The 22,763-nt window shown below is 41.0% G+C and overlaps 1 protein-coding gene across 2 annotated transcripts in view; it reads right to left on the bottom strand.

The window, feature by feature from the left end:
• Positions 1-22,763, bottom strand: part of hhat (hedgehog acyltransferase) — a 264,425-nt gene that overhangs the window by 25,183 nt on the left and 216,479 nt on the right. Inside the window, exon 13 of one of the 2 annotated variants that reach the window (XM_072580732.1) lies at positions 18,706-22,734. The exons of the other annotated variant lie outside the window; for it this stretch is intronic. Within the exon in view, the coding sequence (XP_072436833.1) occupies positions 22,649-22,734 (86 nt within the window). The 3' untranslated portion in view covers positions 18,706-22,648. Of the gene's footprint in view, positions 1-18,705; positions 22,735-22,763 lie in introns of those variants that run through there. 2 annotated transcript variants of the gene reach the window in all.

The raw sequence follows: 22,763 nt of genomic DNA, 5'->3' as shown, positions 1-22,763 counted from the left end.
GGTTAGACCCCAGCTGGGCTACTATGTACAGTTCTGGATACCATATACAAAAGATGAGAATAAGCTGGACAGAGTGCAGGAATGTTTTATGAAAATGGTTTCAGGGATGAGACACTTCAGTTATGAGGAAAAACTGGAGAAGTTGGGACTGCTTTCCTTGGACAGGAGAAGGTTAAGAGAACTTTTCCAAGTCATTAAGGTCTGAAACAGCTCCCACGTGTAAAATGATTGAGAACTAGAAGACACTGATTTAAATTTAAAAATCACACAACACCAGGTAATAGTCCAACAGGTTTAATTGGAAGTGTGCTTCCAATTAAACCTGTTGGACTATAACCTGGTGTTGTGTGATTCTTAACTTTGTACACCCCAGTCCAACACCGGCATCTCCAAATCCTGATTTAAATTGATTTTGCAAAAGAAACAAATACAAATTGAGGAAAAACTTTCCTCAATAGTAGTAGAGTTTGAAACACACTGGTTGGAAGTTGCTGAAGGGAGAACAAAGAACAATGAAAATTTATAGCCCCCAAACAGACCCTTTGGCCCTTCAAGCCTGAACTGATTCAAATGTACTGTCTAAACCTGTCGGTCAATTCCTAAGCATCTGTATCCCTCTGCTCCCCACCTACTGATGCATCTGTCCAGACTCATCTTAAATGAATCTCCCGTGCCTGCCGCTACCACCTCTGCTGGCAACGCGTTCCAGACACCCACCACCCTTTGTGTGAAGTACTTGCCGCGTGTATCCCCCTTAAACTTTTCACCTCTCACCTTAAAAGCATGACCTCTCGTTATTGAATCCTTCACCGGTCTATATCCTTCATGATTTGGAGATGCCGGTGTTGGACTGGGGTGCGCAAAGTTAAAAATCACACAACAGCAGGTTACAGTCCAATGGATTTAATTGGAAGCACTAGCTTTCGGAACGACGCTCCTTCATCAGGTGGTTGTAGAGGGCACAACTGTCAGACACAGAATTTATAGCAAAAGTTTACAGTGTGATGTAACTGAAATTATACATTGAATAATACCTTAATTGTTTGTTGAGGCTTTCATCTGTTAGAATACCATGATAGTTTCACTTCTTTCATATGTAAATCACAAAACCCTTTTCTTTAAAAGTTGCATTCTCTGGTTAACTGTAACAATTGGTGTTAGCTAGATAATATGTTGAAGGTGTTAGCCCCTGTGTTCTCTGTCTTTGCCATGATGTTTAGACTGATTGTAAACTAAAAAGTGAGATAACAGAGTCTTACATGAATTCATGCAGTTTTTGAGCAAAGTACAATGTAACTCTGCAAGTCCAAATTCACCCCACAAACGTATATATATATATATGTATGCATGTGTGTGTGTGTGTGTGTGTGTGTGTGTGTGTGTGTGTGTGTGTGTGTGTGTGTCTGTCTGTCTGTCTGTCCCCAACACAGACAGACAGACACACACACAGACCCACATGCACACATATACATATATATATTATATACACGTTTGTGGGGTGAATTTGGACTTGCAGAGTTGTATTGTACTTTGCTAAAAAACTGCATGAATTCGTGTAAGACTCTGTTATCTCACTTTTTAGTTTACAATCAGTCTAAACATCATGGCAAAGACAGAGAACACAGGGGCTAACACCTTCAACATATTGTCTAGCTAACACCAATTGTTACAGTTAACCTGAGGACGCAACCTTTACAAAAAAGGTTTTATGATTTACACATGAAAGAAGTGAAACGATCATAGTATTCTAACAGATGAAAGCCTCAACAAACAATTAAGGTATTATTCAATGTATAATTTCAGTTACATCACACTGTAAACTTTTACTATAAATTCTGTGTCTGACAATTGTGCCCTCCACAAGCACCCGACGAAGGAGCAAAAGCTAGTGAGCTTCCAATTAAACCTGTTGGAATATAACCTGGTGTTGTGTGATTTTAACTTTATATACCCTTCATGATTTTGTAAACCTCAATCAGGTCCCATCTCAATCTCCTTTTTTCTAATGAGTTGAGGACTCTTTATAGCAGAACTTCCTGGTAGACTGGCTCAGTCAGGACTCAAGTTTACACCTGGATTAGTTAAAAATATTGATTTGAGGTGCACTCTCCTCCAGATGGGCAAAAGTATGTCTCACTGCTGCTGAATCAATTTATAGGATCGCTAAATAAAAGAATGAATTTCTTTTCTAAGCCTTTATAAAAATAGGATTGAGGATCTGGGAGTCGTCAGCTTGTTGACACTTCCTCAGTGTTGGATAGTTAACGTTCTGACCACATTGGACAGGTGAGATATTTTACTTCCAGAATAGGTGTCTCCAAATAACTCAACAAACCCTGGTGGAGTCAGGCAGGAGGATCCTGTGTAAGCCACTGCAAGTTTGTCTCAAGTCTAATTTCAGAACAGACATCTACCACAAATAAAACTTGTCACACAACCATTTCCCATAGTGACGGTACTGACCCTTTAATTGGTAAAACCAAAGGTAACAGGTGAGGATGATTAGATTAGATTAGATTAGATTAGATTACTTACAGTGTGGAAACAGGCCCTTCGGCCCAATAAATCCACACCGACCCTCCAAAGGGCAACCCACCCAGACCCATTCCCTACATTTACCCCTTCACCTAACACTACGGACAATTTAGCATGGCCAATTCACCTAACCTGCACACCTTTAGATTGTGGGAGGAAACCGGAGCACAATGACTCTCTAGATACACTTTATTGAAATGTTTACAATGAATTAGATCTATAAGAACATGACATACAGCTGTTTTTAGAGACAAGCTTAAACTCTGAGAAACAGAGCTGTAACAGTACAATTCCCAATTCAATTATCTTTGGAGTTTGACAGTTTTATTTCAATCACTGCAAAACAAAGGATGGTCTTTAATACTTCCTGTGCATGTGGTGTCTGCAATTAAGCTAATCTGTCTGCAGCAAACTGTTTACAGAACATAACTCATGGAAATGAGTTTACAATGTGAAGATGAATCTAGTCTATGCATCAAAGAGCTTTCTCCAGCTGTGAGGGGGCTACTGAGAGTGCTATCAATCTTATTTTTCATACATTGCCTGTTGATCTTTGCAGAAAATGTGAAGAAAGTTGCAGAGATTTTCCATTTGGGCACGAGCTGAGCTGAATTGGGATAGAATCCAAATTATGCCTAACTCACCCACAGTGTTCCAGAGATCCTAATTTCAAGATTACAAGCGATGGGTAGAATGCACAGTTAATCAAATCCTACTATTCCACCAGTTGCACCAGTAGAATAAGTGTTTTGATTCAATGTCCAAAAAAGGTCAATTGATTCCTTTTTGTATTACTGCCAGAATAAAATAAACTTTTACCAGACTTCTTCAACAAACTCAAAAAAGTAACACAAAACTTCTTAAAATAGAATCCAGAATTAGAAGTAGATCCTCTTAATCCCAAACACAGACACACTTAGACAATATAAATGGACAGTAGATGCTGCAAAGACTTTTTTTTAAAAGCAAAGCAAACAGACCCCTGTTGACCAAGTGTCTGAAAACACAGGATAGAATTTGATGATTACGTCGCCAGGTTTCTTGTCAATGAATCAGATTGCTGACAGCCATAGACTGAAGGAAGATCTGGATTGAAGCTGGACCTGAGTCTTTAGAAAGTGGCCACAGTTCAGCTTTTCATTTTTGTACAATAGTCAGAAATACTGATATTTGGAAAGTTGACCAAAGTTCCAAGATCTTTTACTGAGAGAAGAAGGGAGAGAATTGTACTAATAAGGTTTCTTTCCTTATTTACCACTTGGTCTGCGAAAAGAAAATCAAATCCAGAGTTACGACACAACTATAATCACAGATAGTCCAGAGTCCTTATTGAAGCTGGTTTTTTTCAAACAATTAAGAGCCATAAGCCTGATTTCATAACTCCAAAAATCTTCATTTCTCTTTTTCTCCAAAGGCATTTGGCTTTCTGCGGACATCAGGTAGGCTACAGCATTTAGTAAACTGCTGCCCTCATTTTCCAAAAGATCACATGACAAAAACAATTTTTAATCCAGAAAGTGTCAAAACAGTTTCGAATCTTCCATTTTTCACATAGGCCATAAATACAAATACATATTCCTAACACAACTGAGCTCCAAACACATTGTCATGCAGAAAGTCTAGTACTGCTGCTGCAGGATTTAAAGTCTTGTAGAAATCTAAGAAGGCATATCTGTTTTTATATTAAATTACAAACTTTAAGCTTTTGTGAAGAGAACTACAAGCTCACAAGACAGTCCAACGGAATGGGAGGAGGTCATCAAGAGTGAAAATGCTTCCTCCATAACTTACACATCTGGAAGGAATGCAAGAAAGCATTCAATGATCAAACTAGATCAAACCAAGTAGGAAAACAGATCATTGCCTCCCATTAATGCAGTGTACTTTCCATGTATGGTATTTCCTCCCTTCATCCAATCTTAAGGTACTTTCAAGTCTTATTCTGTGAAAAATATTCTTTAGAATCAGCCTAAATTTGCTTCTCTCTATTCTACACAAATGCCTCTTCCTTACATTCTCTAGTGCATTCAGCCAAAATGAATCCTGACGGATAATGTAATGCAACTGGTTCTTGTCACATCCATTTTGGGCTGAATTTTATGTTCTTTTGATTACGTGCGCATCACGTTGAGTTTGATGGAGTGGTTCTCACTGTGAGGCCAAGCAAGGTTTCATACCGTATCTCATCAAACTTACCGCATTAACTGGCATTATTACCATTATGGCAAATATCAATTCGATTTCTGTCTCATCTTACTATACACTGTTCTCAGAGCAACTGACCACTGACTGGACATGCGCTCTGACTAGCGCCCTTGCCATCTTTCACAGCCTACTGCAAACCTGGCAGCTGCCCTGTTCAGGCGTGAAGGAATCAGGAGAGATGGCAGAGAAGCAGAGGCTGGTACAATAGTTCTCAGGGAGGGACCTAGAGGTCCTTGTGGATGGAATGGTTGAGAGATAAGGAGCACTATACATGGAGGACCAGAAGAGGTCACACTGAAGATCTAGACCCCTCCAAAGGGGCCTCTTGGTTCGAGATCGGTCAAAAGAATCACTAGGAGTACAGTCTGTTTAAAGCAAGGTTACCAGTTTAATTAAAATAAGGCAGCCTGGCACAAATTTGTCCAGCAACATAGAGGTTAAAAGCTTCTGTGTGCCATGCAGAAATGGCGCAATTACATTAAAAATTTACACATTATTTATATGTTTTTTAAGAGATAGTACAGCCTTAATTATAAGAAAAGACCAATCACATATAATAAGGTGACATAATTTACAGCAGGTTAACCCAATGATATTCCCCAGGAAAGGGTTCTTAATTTACGTGGAGCACCATCCCATGCAAGCAGTTCAAGGTTAGTTTGAATACTAAATCACTATCTTATGATTCATATTATGAAAAATCCATTGTTCTCTCTTATCTCTAAATACAACCAACTTAGCAAAGCATCAGTTCAAGTTCACACAGTCAAATCATTACTTGCAGCCATTTTGTTGTGTTATTTTAAATTTAAAAGTCATTTTGTAATTAATAAAAATCTACATATACTTGTTGCTTCTGACAACAGCCTAAATTCAAATTTTAGATCCTCAACACCAGCAGACTTGAACAACCTTGAGAGATCGCCACCCTGGTCAGCACCATCTTCAGGGTGAGGGGGGAAAAGTGCAGCAGTGCAGAAAGGTGAATGGCCTTCCCTGCTCCACCAATGTCAGTGCAATAATCTACTCTCTGCCAACTCACTGCACCCAGCCATTGCCAAACTCATGTTCTGTCACCTTTTGTTGCAGGTGAAACCTTTTCTCACTTGTTCTCATTACCCCCCAGCTTCCAACATTACTTACCCTTCATGCCATGTGTGCCATCTCCTCACTTCCTTGGAACACCGTAACACCTTTCCCCCACATGTACCAGACCTAATATGTCATGCCACCCACTTGCGTTGTACACATTCATCCCAGACGATGGCTTATGGTGGGGTCTGTGTGTGTGCGTGCGCGCACATGCATGTGTGCCTGTGTTGAAAAAGCACGGTTTTCCAGTGCGTGGTCTCATTGGCATATGGGATGCAAATATGCCTGCTTATTATGGTGAATGTACTGTATGTCATCAGCTGTCCCTTGGAATTGAGGATGACATTTGTCAGTCTAGCTAGGGAGCCCAACTTGGAATCCACAATGACGGCATGTTATTAGATAGTGAAATGGAATTCACAGCTCTAGGTTGTCTTTCTTCTCCTTCTTCTACCACCACCATTCCACTTCACAGCCAAGTCAGTGAGCCTTGAAGTACCTTGCACTTTGATGGATTATGAGGTGCTGTGCTGAGCAGCTGGAAACTTTCTTCTTTCAGTCAATGTGGTGTCAATGTCTCTATGCTTTAGGGTGACTTCATCATATCCATATATATCCGTTTTCAGCATTGGTTAAAGAAACTGCTGAAGGATTAGTTTTTGGGCAGCTGGACCCAATGGCCTATCTATTGGAGAGATGGCTCTCCAGCAATAGGGCTTTGTTATGATATTGGTAGATGGTGCAGGTTTCACAACAATAGTGATGAGTGGTTAATTTAACACAAACTTTGGTGACTTCTCAAGGTCCCTGTTGTCAAAGACATTTCTATAGCTTAAAGGAGGCAAACATGCACAGATGATTAAGTGCTGGACTTCTGCATCAATGGCAGGAGAAATGATGCACATCCCCCTGAGCCATCCCTTCTATGTAGGTTGTGTGGAGTTATTCAACTGACCCAGGAAAGCAACATATACGAGGTGTTGAAAAGCTCGAGTGTCCATTGCATGTCCTGTACATACAATGGAGACATGTTCTGCATTACAGGGGTGGGGTTTCTCAGGTTATTGCACCTGGCAGCGCTGAAACACTCAGAAATGACAGAATGCTTCCTGTCTTTGTGCATTCCAGTCCAACTGCTCTTCCTTCATCACAACTTTCCTTTCTACATTTTTGTTTACAGATATCCAAAATTTAGCTGGCAAATATATCTTCAAATAAAATGAATAAGCATCAATTATTTTCTGAGGAAGAAGGTCCATCAGTTGATATCAATGAAAGACATTTGTTCAACTAACATTGTGGGACCAGTGCACAATTAGTCACCAGATACAGGTGGGCTGCAACAACACCACAGGGAAAGATAATTCATTTGCTACAGTGAGGACACAGATGACTCAGATGAGGATTTTGACTTGGTTCCATACAGGAAAACACATATGAACAAAAACACAGATTTCTAGGTGTGACAAATAGATGAATGAATGGTTTTTACACTCAGCGCAATAGTTTTCAAACTGGAGTTCACAGTTTTACCATGGAATAATGTGAACTGGGAGGCAGAACATGACAATAGCTGCCATGTGTGCAATGCAGATTGGGGTGGTTAGTTCACCTAGAAATGGGGTATGCATGGAGAGACAGACTCTCCATGAGAATGAGAAGCAAGAACACTTATATCATTGGTATCCGTAAGTAAATACTTTTGTAGAAAAATATTAGAACATAATACCTCACTAATATACTGATTACATACAGCTTTTCACATCAAGATTAGATTTAACTAGAGAGTCAGTAATTACTAATCAATTTTGAAAAACAACTAAAAATGTTTGAGAACCACTGCTGGAGAGAGGTCATAAGTTTACAAAATAGAGGCTAACAACCCATTAGGGATCAATGATGTTTAAAACAGATTGCTATCAAAAGTGTGACTTACAGATTCCCTAATTGTTAGAGGGACCTGGAACCGAATCTAAACATAGATAAAGGAGTAGGAAAGGTATAATATATAAGGTATAACAATATAAATAAAAGACTATAATCCTCCATTGTGCTCCAGGCTGAAAGAAAATAAACTGAAGAAAAGGAATTAAATTCCTAAATGTGTGCTGGACTCTTCTTTAAACAATACATTGTGTGTCTATAGCCTTTAATAAAAGCAGCACATCCCAAGGCATACTAGAGAAGGTTATAAGAAAGGAAATTGCCACTGAGCAGCACAGTAAAGTACTAGGATAAATGACCAAAAAGCTTTTTTAAGAGGTAAAATTTAAAGAGTGTCTTAAAGAGTGATGGGTGAAGTAGTTCAGAGTTTAGAGCTGCGGCAACTGAAGGTGCAATTGCCAATACAGGGTGATGGAATTTGATACACAGATATCAGCTTGGGTGTACCAAGATTTTGAGGAGGCTACAGACACAGGATGGAGCTAAATCATGAAAAGGGTTTGAAAGCAAGCATAAGTATTTTAAAATCAAAGTGGTGGACTGAGAGCCGATGTGATTTAAAAACTACAAGGGTGACGGATGAAAAGGAGTTTATGTGAGAAAAGATAGCCCAAGTTCAGAAAATCTGAAGTTTATGAACGATGAGAGATGGGAGTCCAGGCAGATTTTGCTGCTTGTTGGATGCTGCCTGAACTGCTGTGCTCTTCCAGCACCACTAATCCAGTATTTGGTTTTCAGCATCTGCAGTCATTGTTTTTACCAGAATTTATTTAAAGTTGAGTGAGCAGAGCAAATGGGTGGAGGCAGGAGTAGATTCAGATAGTTCTCCTATAATGCCAGAGTTGTGTTCCAGCGACACCTTGCTGAATAGAAAATGGCTCAATAGAAATAACTGGGCCTCTGGGAAAGTAGAATTGGAGAAGTCCAGTAAAAAATATCATTCACGATTGCTCAAAAGTCCAATGCAAAATACAGCACAGCCGGAATGAAGGTGGAAATCATATTTATTAATGACACAAAAGTAAATTTAACATGGTACATTTAAAAAAGGCAAAGAAGTTGCTCTCTGTACAGCACCTCTCACAGAAAGCTGCTCTGTTGGCAGCTGACATTGGCATATGCACAGAACAGTAAGAAGGCCAGCACTGACATTGTGAATGGGCAAAATGGCACGGACATTGGTGCATGTGCAGAACCATGTGGCGATATCGGCGCATGCGCAGAACAAAGCATGTGAACCAATACCCGCTGGAATCTTCAGTGTTCTCAAAAATACCACTCCCAAATTCTTCAGCAATGTTATAGCCAAATCATGCTGCCGAAACAAGTTATCCCAGAACCACCTGTAATGGTTATTATGGAGGTGGAACTAGGCAGTATTATAGATGAAAAAGAGATGGGATTGAAGATTTATCTTAGGGCCAAACAGGACTGTGAGATTGTGGATATTCTGTTTCAGCATTAGGCTGTGGCTAGGAAGTGGGATGGAGTTAATGTCTAGGGAATGTAGGTTTATGGTGTGGACTGAAGCTCAGAGGGAAAGCCTGAGGCAGATGTGATAGCAGCATACAGCTAATAATCAGGGCTTTTAAAAAATAGGATATATTAGAATTGCAGAATATATATAACTATTAATAAGGAAACTACTCAATTTAGAATTCCATTACCAAAATGTAGGACAAGATTAAAAATATCACACAACACCAGGTTATTGTCCAACAGGTTTATCTGGGAGTACTAGCTTTCAGAGCACTGCTCCTTTATCAGGTAGCTATGGAGCAGGATCATAAGACACAGAATTTATAGCAAAAGATCACAATGTAATGCAAATGAAATGATACATTGAACAAACCTAGATTATTGTTAAATCTTTCATCTTTTAGAATGGATTGCAGATTTCTTAAGTTGTAACTTAAGTTACCTCAAGAACGTGACTTGAAAGAAGTTCTGGGGTTTACATATTAATGAACCGAAACCTGCAACCCATTCTAAAAGATAAAAGACTTAACAGCGATCTAGGTTTGTTCAATATATCGTTACCATTGCATGACACTGTGATGTTTTGCTATGAATTCTGCGTCGTATGATCCTGTTCCAAAGCTACCCGATGAAGGAGCAGTGCTCTGAAAGCCAGTAGTCCCAAATATACCTGTTGGACTATAACCGGGTTTTGTGTGATTTTTAACTTTGTCTACCCCAATTCAACACCTGTCCCTCCACATCAAAATACAGGAAGCAATCTAAAATAGAAGAGAGAGACCATAGACCTATAAGAAAATATCACCTAAGTCATAGGTTGTAGTTTCCAGAAAAAAATAGTTTTGAGTACATAATCTGAGTTGATAATTCATGTGGTATTGAAGAAATGCAATGTCGCTGTGGTGCTATTTATTGGAAAACTGAGGGCCAATCTGCCTCTATTGTTATATACAAGCCCAAAATACCATTCAAAATTGAACAAGAGTTCTCATCGCTATTTTTCTCTCAACCAACATTCCCACAAACAAGATTATGCTTTCATTCAAAAGCAAAATATTGCAGATGCTAGAAATTTGAAATAAAATGGAAAATACTGGAAATATTCCCAGCATCTGTGCAGAAGGAAACATTTTAGTATACAGCACTGTCTGCTCACAATACAGTCTTTGCAACACATTTGAGACCAAATGCAGATTGGGTGACTGCTTTGTGGAATTGGTCTTGCTGTATCTGCATGCATGATGGCAAGCTTCTGGTGGCCTGTCATTTTAATTCTTCATCCTTCTTTCCCATTGACGTCTCTGCTTTCTGATCCATTGCAATGTTCCAATGAAGCTCAAAACAAGCTTGAAGAGAAGTACTTTATCTTTCAATTAGGAGTACCTCTACAGCCTTCTGGACTCAACAGTGAATTCAATAATTTCACACTGCAATCTCTGCTCCCCCATATTAGTTACTTTACTTCCCATGTGTCAATGCTTCGTTCATTTCTTTTACTCTACTTTTTGCTTTTTGACAGCTGTTCGATATTCTGTGATTCATACATCAGCTGAGCCTGTCTTTTGTTTCTTTGCTTATCTCATTATCTCTCTGTACCAACATCTCTTTTGTCATGCAGAGTCTCTCACTTTCTGCCCAATCCCAGATCTGCTCTTTTGTTCTTTTTCCACTATCCCCCATATCACCTATTGAATAAAATCTTTTCATCGAGCTATTATCCAGTGAAGGACTAATTCCAGGCACTTGTATTGTTTAGGCACTCTGACCCTGAGAAGGAATCATGTGCAACATGAGACAAGTGCAGTCTACAACAAACTATAGATGGAGGTAACAAGATGTTCAAAGAAGAGCTAAACAAGGGGATAATTTCACTGTTTACGAGTAGCTGGAATGGAACAGTACACATTCGCTTCCTGAACATGGTGACTAGGCAATTGAAGATGTAATTGAATATTAAGATATCCACCCCCTAAAGAAAAGTATACAAACAAAGCATGAGAGGCATAGTTAAGGCAGATAGCCAACTCCTTTTTCTCATTGTCGGGAAGTCTAAAACTAGACAGCATAGGTTTAAGGCGAGGGGGGAGAGATACAAAGGGTCCAAAGGGACAATCTTTTCACATAGAGGGTGGTGAGTGTCTGGAATGGGCTTCCACCAGAGGTAGTGGTGAAAGCAAGTACAATTTTGTCATTAGGAAACATTTAGACAGGTACATGGATGGGATAGGCATGGAGGGAAATGGGCCTAACGCAGGCATGTGGGACCAGTTTAATTGTGAAAACAGGGTGGCATGCACAAGTTGGGTCAAAGGGCCTGTTTCCATACTGTAGACCTCTATGATTAGAGACAAAAAAACTGCAGATGCTGGAATCTAAGGTAGACAAGCAGAAGCCTGGAAGAACACAGGTGGTGGAGAAATCAACATTTTGGGTGTAACCCTGAAGAAGGGTGTTCTTCTAGCCTCCTGCTTGTCTACCGTTGACTTTTATGACTAAGCAGCTGAGGTGGAAAAGATCACATTGGATCATTGTATTGTTATAGTGAGTAATCCAGTGAGAAGCTTCAACTGTTGCCACAGCCTGGTGCCATTTTGAATAGTTTAAAAAAAAGAGTAAAAAGATATAACTAAAAGACAGTCTATCTTTGTTCCACTGTCTCCATTCTAAGCCTGCTCACCAGTGACACCTGTGCTGCCAGCCTTCCCCCACCGCCTCACTACTGCCTGCACAGGACACAACAACGTAACAGTCGCCACTCTTTAGGTGCCATCTCTTCGCTGTTGGACTCACCTCGCCGCCGAGTCCCATCCGAACCCAATTCACCCTGCAACCACACATCCCCAGCTCGACTACCACCAACAACTCACCAATAACCAGTAGTCCCCTTTTGGGCCTACATCAACTGCAACCAGGGGTCCGTAGCTCTGCTGCCACTGCAATGATACCAGGAAACCCACTCCAGGCATGCCACGCTGCTGCTGCTGTGCCAATGCCAGGACTCCCCTCTGCCAGTCGTTCTTGACTCTACTACCAGGCCAGGCCACAACCATGCCAAGTCATGCTCCAGCTGCCCTCCTCAGAGATGTTAACCTTGCTGACTCTGCCATCTTGAACTCTCCGCTGCCGATCACTGAAGGAGCTTTGTCACTGCTGTCATTTCCCCTCCACAATCCCCTGAATGCGGACACCCTTGCTGTCGCTGCCTCCAACTGCCAGGAGGTGCCACTGAAGCTTACGACCACCGGTAGGCTGCCATGACTCTGTACATGGTCTACTCTCGCTGACTAAACTGCCAAAGAAAACAAAAAAGAAAGAAAAAAGGAGGAAAAAGAGCAGAAGTAAAAAGAAAAAAGGAAGAAAGCAGATGAGAGCAGACAAGCCCCGGACAAAAGCTGGCATGCAACCCTGCCGCCACATTGGAACCAATTCATGTCAAATGTCTTGGTCAGTTTAAAGGTGAATCTTTGCTGCCTCCAGTGTAATACCTCCATCTAGGTCAAGAGGGAATTGAAGAAGAAAGTATTGTTACCACAAGCTACAGAGATCAGTCTGTAGTTGTCCTCTGTTGAGAGGCTGATTAAATTGGGCTATGCTTTCTGGAGTTCAGAAGAATGAGAGCTGATCTCATTGATTTACATAAGATTTTGAAGTGAGTTGACAGGATGAACAGAGAGATGTTGTTTCCCCTGGCTGAAGAATTTAGATTACAGGGACACAGTCTGAGGATAAAAAGCCAGCAATTTATGAGAGAGATGAGGAGAGAATTCTTTACTCAAAGTGCTGTGGAACCTTTGAATTTTCAAACTCAGATAATTGTGGCTGCTCCATCATTGAATATATTTAATATACTGAATATATTTAAGATAAAACAGATGGACTCTTGGATGCTCAAGGGATAAAGAGAAGGTGGGAAAATCAAGCTGTGAAGATCAGTCACAGTTGTTCAAATGGCATAGCAGGCTCAGTGGCTCATTTAGTCTGTGCATGCTCCCATTTGTCATGTTGCTTTCTAAGCCTCATTCATCTGTCTAATCTGAGACTGGTAAATCGTCCTCAGCTGCTACAGGTCATATATGTACTTATTCTGATGGTATTTTTCAGGTGAATTATTACTTTATCATTCCTCAATAAATTGCTTGTGACTCCTTGACTCCTTTTACTGATCTATGACCCTGGATCAATTCTTACAGAAGTACCAGTACTGAACCAATAAAACATAGAGGCAGTGGTGTAGTGGTAATGTCATGGCACTAGTAGTCAGGAAACGTAGACTAGTGTTCTGAGGACCTGGACTCAAATGCCATCAAAGCAGATAGTGAAATTTGAATTCAATAGAAATCTGAAATTAAACTTAACATCATGGCAACCATGTAACCATTGCTGATTGCCATAAGGAAAAATCCATCTGGTTCCCTCATGTTCCTTACGGAAGAAAATCTGCCATCTGCACCTGAGCTAGCCTACTTATGATTCCAAACCCAAAGTAATGTGCTTGATGCTTAACTACTCTCTTGGCAATTAGATCTGGCTAATAAATGCTGGCCTAGCTGGCAACACCCATTCCCCAAGAGTGAATTTTAAAAAAAAATCAACTATGATAAAAAAGCTTGCACATATACGCTCAATTTAAAACGATGCAACAATGGGACTGTGAATCAGCATTCAAGAAATAAGGATGCATCTGGAAGACCTGGATGAACGATGATCCTTTGTTACTTATCAATTCTGAATTCTACATGAACTTCTGTGTTAAAGAGAAAACAAGGTCTCTTTTAGGAGCAGTTCAATGGTTGTATTTATTTATCAAGATACATAATCCTAGAGACAGGATTTCTTACTCTAGCGCGGAAACTCTGAAATTTGATTAGGAATTTTATTTTTACAGAGATGGGTACAGAATGTGGTCATTTACTTTTAATAGTATAAATAATGTTTTTTTTAAAGAATGAACTCAACTAATCAGATTAAAAACTGAGAAATTACTACAAGGACTGATCTGTTCTAAATTAATTAGTCCAAATAAGTCCAATCATACTGTGTGTCACAACTGTGAACCATGTACTTTATATGCTAGGTGTACTCATACATTGAGTTGCTCATTAGATTTATTAATTAGATCATAAGCTAGATTTATGTAACAAAGTGGAAAATTAACTTCAAACACTTATCATCAAGGTACTTTGTCTGCCATGTTAAAACTGTAAGCTGATTCAAACTAGCTTTAGTGGTATAATTTCATGGCCACACTTCAGCTTTATATGTTCGTCTATAGGGCTATTTTAAGATTCACGAATTAATCCAATGACAAATTTACTTTATCTCAACAATTTTCACTGCACAATAGCTGCATTTAAGATCAGCAGTTTAGCATGACCAATCCACCTGACCTGCACATCTTTGGACCGTGGGAGGAAACCAGAGCACCTGGAAGAAACCATCACAGACACGGGCTGGAATTGAACCCAGGTCCCTAGCACTGAGGTGCAGCAGTGCTAACCACTGAGCTACCATGCCACCAGGGAAAGCTAAAAAAAAAGGACTACTTCATGCCAAATATTGGAAGCATTATGTGATAGACAGGACTATGCAATCTCATGTCAACAAATAAGATTTAAGCTCTGCAGTCCTACCACGTCCAATTGTGAATGGTGGTGGAGAATTAAACTATTAAGACAGGAGGACAAAGTTAAAAATCACACACCAGGTTATAGTCCAACAGGTTTAATTGGAAGCACACTAGCTTTCGAAGCACCGCTCTCAAGACAGGAGCAGACTTCACAAATATGCCCATCCTCCATGATAATGAGCCCACCACATCAATGCAAAAGACTGGGCTTAAGCATTTTGCAACAGACTTAAGTCAGATGTGTCAAGTGGACAATCCATTTCAGCCTCATAAATGCCAGTCTTTAGCCAATTTGATTCAATTTACATGATAACAAAAAATGGCCGATGGCAATAAATACTGGAAAGACTATGGACCCTGATGTATTCTGTCAACAATACTGAAGATTTGTGCTTGAGAATCTGCTGCGCTCCTTGCAAAGCTCTTCCAGTACAAGGGCAGCATTAACACCTACCCAAGTGTGTGGAAAATTGCCTAGATATGTCCTATACAATGAAAAGGAAAATCCACGACAGCCAACTACAGTCCCAACCAGCTAATCTTAATCCTCAGTAAAGTGATGGAATGTCATCCAGAGTGCTATTAAACAATACTTGCTTAGCAATAAATGCCCAGTTTGGATTTTGCCAAGGCCCCTCAGCTCCTGGCTTTATTACAGCCTTAGTCCAAAAATGAACAAAAGAACTGAATTCCAGAGGAAAGGCCCTGAACAGCAAGAGTGCATTTGACTAAGTATAAAGTCTTCTGAGGAATGGTCACTGGATGCAAAACGTTAACTTTGATTTCTCTTCACAAGTGCTGCCAGACCTGCTGAGCTTTTCCAGCAACATCCACTTTTGTTTCTGATTTGCAGCATCTGCAGTTATTTTGGTTTTAAGATACTGAAGCAGTCTCTGTCCAAATGTAGCATGACCTGGACAATATCCAGTTTTGGGCTGACAAGTAACATTTCTGTTTCACAGTGCCACGCAGTGACGATCTCCAAAATAGAAAATATAACTATCATCCTTTGACATTCAATGGCATCACCACTGCTGAATGCACCACTATCATCAGCCTAGTGGTTACCACTGCCTAGAAACTGTACTGGACTAGCCATATAAATACAGTGGCTACAAGAATAGATCAGAAGCTAGGTCATTTTCCTGACTCCCAAACTCTGTCCACTATCTATAAGGCACAAATCAGGAGTATGATGGAATATTCCCCACTTGCCTGGGTGTGTGGAACTCTGATAATACAATCTGAAGATTGACACCATCCAGGACAAAGCAACCTCTTGACTGACACACACACACTCCCCTCTCCCCCCGCCCCGCCCCCCCCCAATTCATAAACATTCACTCCCTCTACTACTAATGCACAGTACCTACAAGGTATATTGAAGAAACTCATTTAGACTCGGTTAGACAGCACCTTTCAGATACATGACCACCACTATTTATGACAAGGACAGCAGACAGATGGAAACATCATCTGCAAGTTCTCTGCCAAGCTACTCACCATCCTGACTTGAAATATATTATCTTTTCCTTCACTGTCACTCGATCAACATCCTCCAACTGCCCTCACTGTTAGCACTGAGGGTGCACCTACACTGAAAAGGCTGCAGCAGTTCAAGAGGGCAGTTCACCACCACCACCTGCAGGGCAACTAGGGATGGGCAATAAATACTGGTAGAGCTAACGATGCCCACATCCTCTGAATAATTGCAGAAAAAAATCAGAATTTCAAAATTACGTAAGTGGATAAGTCATCAATGCAATAAGAGTCAAGGTAGAGGTGTCATCAAAAACATATAAACCAAATACTGAATAATACCATTTACATACGAAATCAGAGCTACAGAAATGATACATATATGTTCGCCCAGTTGGAACTTATGTTTGTGGGTGGCACGGTAGCACAGTGGTTAGCGCCAGAGACCCGGGTTCAATTCCCACCTCAGGCAACTGTCTGTGTGGAGTTTGCACATTCTCCCTGTATCTGCGTGGGTTTCCTCCGGGTGCTCCGGTTTCCTCCCACAGTCCAAAGGTGTGCAGGTTAGGTGAACTGGCCATGCTAAATTGCCCATAGTGTTGGGTGAAGGGGTAAATGTAGGGGAATGGGTCTGGGTGGGTTGCTTTTCAGAAGGTCGGTGTGGACTTGTTGGGCCGAAGGGCCTGTTTCCACACTGTAAGTAATCTAATCTTACTTAGAGATACATAGCTAGGGGACCAGAAGCCAGTCAAATGCCACTGAGTGCTTGTTGTGTGGGAACAACAATTACAATTAATGCAGTAAAACATCCCAAGGCACTTCACAGGAGCATTATCAAATTAAATATGACATCGAGCTACTTTTTAAAAAATAATATATTTTTATTAAGAAAAAATAGATTTTTAAATATTACAAATACAAAACAATGCAATTCAAAACAGTACAAAACTAAACCCAAATAATAAAAAAAATTCCCCAACCCACCCTCCTATACAAATGTATAAACATATATAGAGAAGTATAAAATTTTTAAAAAACCTAAACAAGCTATTTAACTAACTAAATAAATACCTAACAACAAACAAATAAATAGTAATAACTCAGCCCAGCCAACACAAAACACTCATACATTCACAGTTCCTCCTCCCTGGATATTGGACTCATGAAACACAATTGTTACGGCTATATAAAAACCCTTGTTAGTGTGGCAGATAAATCTGTGTCCAGGTATTTCAAAAAAGGGTTGCCATGTCTTGTAAAAATTCTCAGTTTTGTGGTGTACCATATTTGTGAGAAAATCCAGGGGAATATGCTCCATAACAATCTTCCGCCAACCCGACAGGCCTGGGGGGTTTTGTGATATCCAACCTAGCAAGATATTCTTCCTTGCACAGAATGTAAGAATATTGAAAAGTTTTTCCTTATGCGAGTCTGTAGGAAATACAATGGGTAGGCCTAAAAGGAGCGAAATAGGGTCTTTCTCCACCCCGACACCTAAAATCCTCTCCATTGCACCCACCACAGTGCCCCAATATGTTTGAAGCCTGTCACAAGACCAAAGACAATAGGTAAGAGTACCCGTACAGACCTTGCACTTAGGACATGCTGAAGATACCCCTGGTTTAAATTTTGACAAACAGTCTGGGGCTAAGTGGACCCTGTGAAGAATCTTCAACTGTAAAGCATGGGTCCTATTGCAAATTGATATCTTCCTTGCATTCTCCCAAATATCCTCCCATGCCTCTGAAGAAACTTCAACACCCAGCTCTCTTTCCCACATCTTGCAGAGTCGATCAGACTCATCTGAGGTGGCACCCCACAATTGGTGATATAGAGTACTGACAGAGAGTGTACTCTTAGCCCTTAGTACCCCTCTTTCTATGCGAGATTTGTAGGGACCAGTCAAAGGTGTGGCCGTTTTTTGAATAAAATCCCTAACTTGAAAAAAAACGAAAGAGGTCTCTATTAGGTAACTCATACTTCCGTACTAACTGATCGAAGGACATCATTATATCTTCCTCAAATAAATCACCCATGCAAGATATACCCTTAGCTGCCCAACGTTTAAATCCCGAATCTATCATACCTGGTTGAAAACTCGGCATACCCACTAAAGGTGTAAACAAAGATATTTTGCCAATATTACCTTCCCTCTGCCGAATTGCCCTCCATGCTTTAACAGTATTGATGACAATTGGGTTATGGCAATATTCCCTAACTGTCCTCACCTTGTCCAATAACAGCAAACTGGTAAGGGGCACCTTGTCTGGGAGACTTCGATATCTATCCATATTGAAAGAGGGTCCCCACAAACCCAATCACTTAAGTCGGTCAAAAGCGAGCTTAATTCGTCATTTTTAATGTCCGGAAGGTCTACTCCCCCCAGTCTGTGAGGCAACTGCAGTTTGGCTAATTTAATGAGGGGCCGTTTATGGTGCCAGGTAAAGGAGCTGAACCAACTGTTCAGTCTCCTGAGTGTTTGTTTATTGAAAATCGGGGGGGAGCATCCGTATAGGCTATCGCAAACGAGGGAGGATATTCATCTTAATAAGCACTATCCGACCCAACCATGAGACTGGAAGTGCCTCCCATCTTTGGAGATCTTGTTTAATTTTTTCAAATAGTTGAGTAAAATTGGCTTTGAACAGCCAATCCAGAGCTGGAGTAATGAATATGCCCAAATACACAAAACCCCCCTGTGACCACCTAAATGGGAATCCATAGTCACTCTCAAGGGTCAACTCTTTCGTAAGACCACCCATAGGCATAGCCTCTGATTTAGCAAAATTAATCTTATACCCTGAAAAAGCGCCAAACGTGTGAATGTATTGTATCAGGCAAGGCACTGAGACTGCTGGATTTGTCAAGAAAATTAGAACATCATCTGCATACAGCACGATCTTATGTAATTTTCACCTAATTTCTGGAGCTGATATATTGAGATCCCCACAAATGGCCTCTGCCAACGGTTCAATCACCAACGTAAAAAATAATGGTGAAAGGGGACAGCCCTGCCGGCTGCCCCTAGAAATATTAAAATTGCTTGATCGTACCCCGTTGGTAATGACCGCAGGGAGAGGTACACTGTAGAGAACCTTTCCCCATTTTATGAAAACTTCGCCCAGACCAAAACGGTCTAGAGTATAGAAAAGGTACAGCCACTCAACTCTGTCATCTAAACAAATCACCAATCCCTGTATTGACTGCTGTCGGCATGCTTGAATTACGTTAAGCAGCCTCCTAACATTATTGGAGGATCTGCGACCTTTTATGAAGCCCGTCTGATCCTCTTTAATAATAGAGGGTAACACAGTCCCCAGCCTTAACGCAAGAGCCTTAGAAAGGATCTTAAAGTCCACATTTAAGAGTGAGATGGGCCTGTACGAAGCACAGTCTTCCGGATCCTTCCCTTTTTTTAAGGATAAGTGAAATATTGGCCTCGCTCAGAGATGATGGGAAACAAATATGACTGTATGAATCATTAAACATATTCAGCATCCAGCCTGACAGTCTACTTATAAATTCCTTATAGAATTCACTGGGAAGTCCATCAGGACCGGGCGTCTTTCTAGTCTGAAGCTGCCTCGCAGCTTCCTGCGCTTCTTGCTCTGATAATGGGGCATTGAGAAAGGACCGTTGTTCGGGAGTCACACCCGGGAGCTTCAGCTCTCTAAAAGAGGATTCCATTTTGGCCTGCCCCTCCTCACATTTCTCAGACTGACATAACTTAGAGTAGATTCTCTGGAACGCCACATTAATTTTTTTAGAATCACACGTTAGGTTCCCAGACCCTTTCCTAATCACTGTAATGGTTTGTGGGGCACTTCTCTTTCTGGCAAGGTATGCTAAGTATTTGCCTGGCTTGTCACCATGCTCGTATAACCTTTGTTTTGCAAAAGCCAGCTCCTTCTTTGCTGTCTGTGTGAGCACGGAATTTAATGTAGGCCGCAGTGCCGTAATCCTCTGTAGTTTGACCAACGAGGGTCTGTCAAAATAGGCCTTCTTGGCTGCCTTCAACCGTGCTTCAAGGAGACGTTGCTGCTCACCCTTCTGCCGCTTCCTACTTGTGGAACATGAAATAACTAACCCTCTGGCATAAGCTTTAGCAGTTTCCCAGAGAACAGATGAGCTATCAACCGAGCCTATGTTGATGTTAGGAATGCTCAAAATTCCGTAGAGAAATACTCCACAAACTTGCTGTCCATGAGAATAAAGGGGTCCATTCGCCAGTACCTTGAATCCACTGTAACATCCTTAATTTTAACAATGAGGTACACTGGAGCATCATCAGAGATGGCAATATTACCAATCGTACAGGATGCCACCAGATCCAGGGTTACCGCAGGGGTCAGAAAAAAAATCAATCCTCGAGTGACATCTATGCGGATTGGAGAAAAATGTGAAATCCCTACCTGTAGGGTGGAGACACCTCCAGACGTCCACCAACCCCAATTCCCCATGCAGACCCAATAACTGTTTAGTTTGTGCAGAGCGTATCGAGGGACCTTTAGGCAATCTGTCTACTGTGGGGTCCATGAGGCAGTTAAAATCTCCCCCTATAATAATGTGCCGAGACTTGAGACTTATCAGTTTAGAAAAAGCATCTACCAAGAATTTAAGAGGATGAGCTGGGGTTCAATAAACATCTAAAATGCCATATTCTTCCCCATTTATCAAGGCTTTAAGAATTACAAACCTCCCGTATGTGTTTTTAACACATTCCAACAATTTAATTGAGAGATTTTTCCTTACCAATATAGCCACTCCTCTACTTCTGGTACTAAATGATGAAAAATAAACTCGGTCAAAGCCATTCTGCTGTAATTTCAGATGCTCCTTGTCATCCAAATGTGTCTCCTGTAACAAAGCAATATCCACCTTCTCCTTTCTGAGACTTTAGAGTACCTTCTTCCTCTTAATTAGTGAGCGACTTCCCTTGATATTCTAGGTACACCATTTAATCAAATCATTAGCCATAATCTTTTGCAATTACATTTAAATTCCAGAGAGGAGGAACCCGAACCACAAATTGCTGAGCCTTAGTGTTGCGTGGTCCACCAAATATAAAAACTACATAAACTAAAACCACTCCATTTAACAAACATACAAAATTATTAAAAATAAAAAACAAAAACCAGAAAACAAACCACCATATAAAGCGCCAATAGCACTGAGTAGGGGAACTCATTCCCTGCCCAGAGCGGGCAACTACCCATCCCGAACTGCCCATAAATAGGCATCTCAACCACCTTGACTTCTCCCAGCTACAGCCGCATCGCAAGCACAAGCTAAAAAGAATAAACACCCCATAGAATATCAATATGAATAAAAAAACATTCTTTCATTAAAAAAAGGGGGAATAAATACACCACCCATCCTTTGGTATGTCCGAACTTAGAAATTTAAAATGTACATCTTAACCACCGCCAGACATAGTTTGAACCAAATTATTACCAATAGAGGGAAAAAAAAGGGGAAAAACAAAGCTCCAACCGGATTTCCTCCATTTCTTTTACAGAATGATAAATGCATACCCGAGCAACAATATTTATACGTACTACAATTGTTTAACTTAGGTTAGTTTGTCCACAGAGTCTCTTGCGTTCTCCGATGTGTCAAAGAGATGCATGGATCCATCTAAGGTGATCCGAAGCACTGCTGGATATCTCAGGGAGTACTGAATCCCAAGCTCCTTCAATCTTCTCTTGACACCATCATACGATTTTCGTTTCTGGATCACCGCCAGAAAAAACATGATCTTAGATCCCTTGTAAATTAGGGCCTTTGGATCCTTCCCCTGGAGTCTGGAAGCCTCCATGACTCTCTCATTATCCTGGTAATGATGGAACCACACCAGGAAAGGACGAGGGCGTTGACCCAGACCTTACCTCCATGCTGCGACCCAGTGAGCCCTCTCTATCTTCAATCCTCTCATGTCAGTCTCCAAGTCAAGGAATTTCGGAAGCCAATCTTCAACAAATTCCACAGGCCGCTCACCTTCCTTACCCTCGGGCAGACTGATGATCCGAATGTTTTTTCTCCTGCCACTGTTTTCAAGATCATCCACTTGGTCACACAAATTACGAACCTGCGAGTTCAGGGCTTGGATCTCTTCCTTGAATGAACTGGTATCAGCTTCTACCACTGTGACCCTGTGCTCCACCTCATTCGTCCTCTTCTCTAGGTCTCCCAGCTGCTGCTCATGCTTCTGCAACATGAGAGAGACTGGAGCCAGCTTCTCTTCAATCTGTTTCCCCAACATCTCACGAGATTTCGAGAGCTGGTTCACTAGGTCCTGGAGGGTAATCGGCTCCGAGGCTGCTGCAGGCCCGGCCTCAGATGCTCCTCCTCCCTTTTTAGGCATTTCTGAACAGCTGAAAATACAGATAAGTCAATTTTTAAA

Source organism: Chiloscyllium punctatum, chromosome 11, assembly GCF_047496795.1.
Source record: "Chiloscyllium punctatum isolate Juve2018m chromosome 11, sChiPun1.3, whole genome shotgun sequence".
Taxonomy (NCBI): Eukaryota; Metazoa; Chordata; class Chondrichthyes; order Orectolobiformes; family Hemiscylliidae; genus Chiloscyllium; species Chiloscyllium punctatum.
This window is presented reverse-complemented; position numbering and strand designations above follow the sequence as displayed.